Genomic DNA, 2,633 nt, shown 5'->3' on the forward strand with positions numbered 1-2,633 from the left:
CTCTGAGCCCATCCAAAAACTTTGGTTCCCACTAAGTGGATCTCAACCCAAAATGCTCTGCTTCTCTCCCTGCTCACTTTCATAGCTTGTTGGCTTCTGTATGAGCTACACAAATGTTAGGCATCAGTCTGATTCATGTAGTTCATTGAATAAGGTCAAAGCATCTACCTGAAGATGGTCCAATTTCACAATCATTATTAAAGGGGCTACTTAGAGTTGCATCGTGGCAATTCTGACTCTTTTTCTCTTAGAATGTTGTCTAATATACTGAATTCAGAAACATGGCTCTCTTCTCATGTGTTCTTGAAGATAATAACACCCATCTAATTCACCCTTTAAATCAACACATATATTGAGCACCTTTAATATGCTGTAGGAGGTATATAAAATATATTGTAGTAAATTTTCATAAATTTTTGCTTATGATCATAAAAGTGCTTTTCATAAAAAATAAAGAAAACCATATATCACTCTATGTATGAAGTTTTTCCTCCACTGATATTTTTTTCTAATTTTGGAAATATAGAATTTAAAGCCATATCAACATCCAGATACTGCATATTTCTCTCTTGAGTGTCATGAATCAAAGGAACATTTTCCACTCTTCAAACAACCCAGTGAAAAACTATCAAACTTGGTTCCTTAGGTAATAGATAGCTTTTTGGCTGAAAACAAGAAGCTCTAAATCCTCTAACTGAAATTCAGGGGAAACTAAGTCAGTCAATGAGAAACTTTCCAGTTCTGAGCCAATAGCTTTGAGAGAGAAAAGTCAGTGAGAATTTGGCCATCAATAGCAGATAGCAGGGAGGGGTCAGGGACAGAAGCACCGATTTGTCGATAGCTCAAGTATTATACCTGACAGTCAACTCTATATCTTTAGTGTTTCTGTAACAGGAAAGTATTAAACTATTGTCTGAGAACCATCTTTGACACCACATTTCTTTCAGCTACATCCACATTGAATAAAGAATGTCCTGGTCCACTCAAGTTTTCCATTAGGAGAACAGAAGTGAGATAATGAGGGTATGAATTGATCAGAGCCATTTCTACAATGTATTTTTGTACTCATAGTCTCTTTATAGAGGTCTTTTATGTTTCTTAGTTCTCAGTTTTAGAGAATGTTAATTATGTTGATTCATGCAGATGATTGGGAAATTGAAATGAACTACTTTGCTATCATCAGAGCTAGATTGGAAGCCATGTTGTAACAAAGTCTGAATGTTCTATTGCTATATGCTCAGATAAAGATGGTAGGAAGTCTTATTTTAGTGGTAACAATGGAAAACTAATTAGGTCTGGATAGTCTGTGCTTTCTTTCAGAGTGAAGTAGTCAGGGGCCTAAGCCTGGGAACAAAATGAAAGGGTTCTGACTCAAAGAGGAATATTCAGTAGGGTTGGGTGAAACCAAAGCTCTGAGTTATACTTTTAGTCTTTGTCCTTGAGTTTTAAGAGGTCTATGAAAAAATCTAGTCATGGGACAGATGAGGCTATCAGGGAAGGAAACAGCCAAGGCAGGGCATGTCATTCTGCTTTGGGAGTCAGAAAATGTCTAATATTCCACTATTCTTTTATTTTTTCCTACAGATAATACCTTGTAAGAAATGGCTACTTCAAACCATTCTTCAAAGATTGAGTTTATCCTTGAAGGGCTAACAAAATGCTCAGAGCTTCAGTTGCCACTCTTCCTACTGTTGCTTGGAATATATGTGGTCACAGTGGTGGGGAACCTGGGCATGATCTTCTTAATTGTTACCAGTTCTCAACTTCACTCTCCAATGTATTATTTTCTCAGTCATTTGTCCTTCATTGATCTCTGCTACTCCTCTGTGATTACCCCTAAGATGCTGGTGAACTTTGTGTCAAAGAAGAATATTATCTCCTTTTGGGAGTGCATGACTCAGCTTTATTTCTTCCTTGTTTTTGTAATTGCAGAAGGCTACCTTCTGACAGCCATGGCATATGACCGTTATGTTGCTATCTGTAGCCCACTGCTTTATAACGTTGTCATTTCCCACAGGGTCTGTTCCATAATGATGGCTGTGGTATATTCACTGGGTTTGTTTGGGGCCACCGTCCATACTACCCACATGTCAGTGTTGTCCTTCTGTGGGTCTCATATTGTCAGTCATTATTTTTGTGATATTCTCCCCTTGTTGACTTTGTCTTGCTCCAGCACCCAAGTCAATGAGATCCTGCTGTTTATTATTGGAGGAGTTAATACCGTAGCACCTACACTGGCTGTCCTCATCTCCTATGCTTTCATCCTCTCTAGTATCCTCCATATTTGCTCCACTGAGGGACGGTCCAAAGCCTTCAGCACTTGTAGCTCCCACCTCATGGCTGTGGGCATCTTTTTTGGGTCTATAACATTCATGTATTTCAAGCCTCCTTCCAGCAATACTATGGAACAGGAGAAGGTGTCCTCTGTGTTCTACACCACAGTGATTCCCATGCTGAATCCCCTGATCTACAGCCTGAGGAACAAGGATGTGAAGACTGCACTGAGGAAGGTGGTTGGGACAAGGTAGACATCCTGACAAAGTGGGACCTCGTAGGGAGCAAGAAGACATGGGCCAGAAGAAAAGTTGTCATGGGCTCTTTGTAACTTTCTTTCTCTCTTACAGAGTGAAAAT

At 39.3% G+C, this 2,633-nt stretch overlaps 1 protein-coding gene across 1 annotated transcript; it reads left to right on the forward strand.

Annotated features, from left to right (window-relative positions):
* Positions 1-1,601: 1,601 nt before the first annotated feature.
* Positions 1,602-2,528, forward strand: LOC105810304 (olfactory receptor 8D2-like). Its single transcript, XM_012644266.1, has one exon. It carries the CDS (start codon positions 1,602-1,604, stop codon positions 2,526-2,528), a length of 927 nt encoding a protein of 308 aa, XP_012499720.1.
* The last annotated feature ends 105 nt before the right edge of the window (positions 2,529-2,633 follow it).

This window comes from Propithecus coquereli, unplaced genomic scaffold (genome assembly GCF_000956105.1).
Source record: "Propithecus coquereli isolate 6110/MARCELLA unplaced genomic scaffold, Pcoq_1.0 Scaffold209, whole genome shotgun sequence".
Classification (NCBI taxonomy): domain Eukaryota; kingdom Metazoa; phylum Chordata; class Mammalia; order Primates; family Indriidae; genus Propithecus; species Propithecus coquereli.

Bases quoted from the DNA above. Each gene is read 5' to 3' on its own strand.
- LOC105810304 (XM_012644266.1), top strand. From the start codon at position 1,602: ATGGCTACTTCAAACCATTCTTCAAAGATTGAGTTTATCCTTGAAGGG.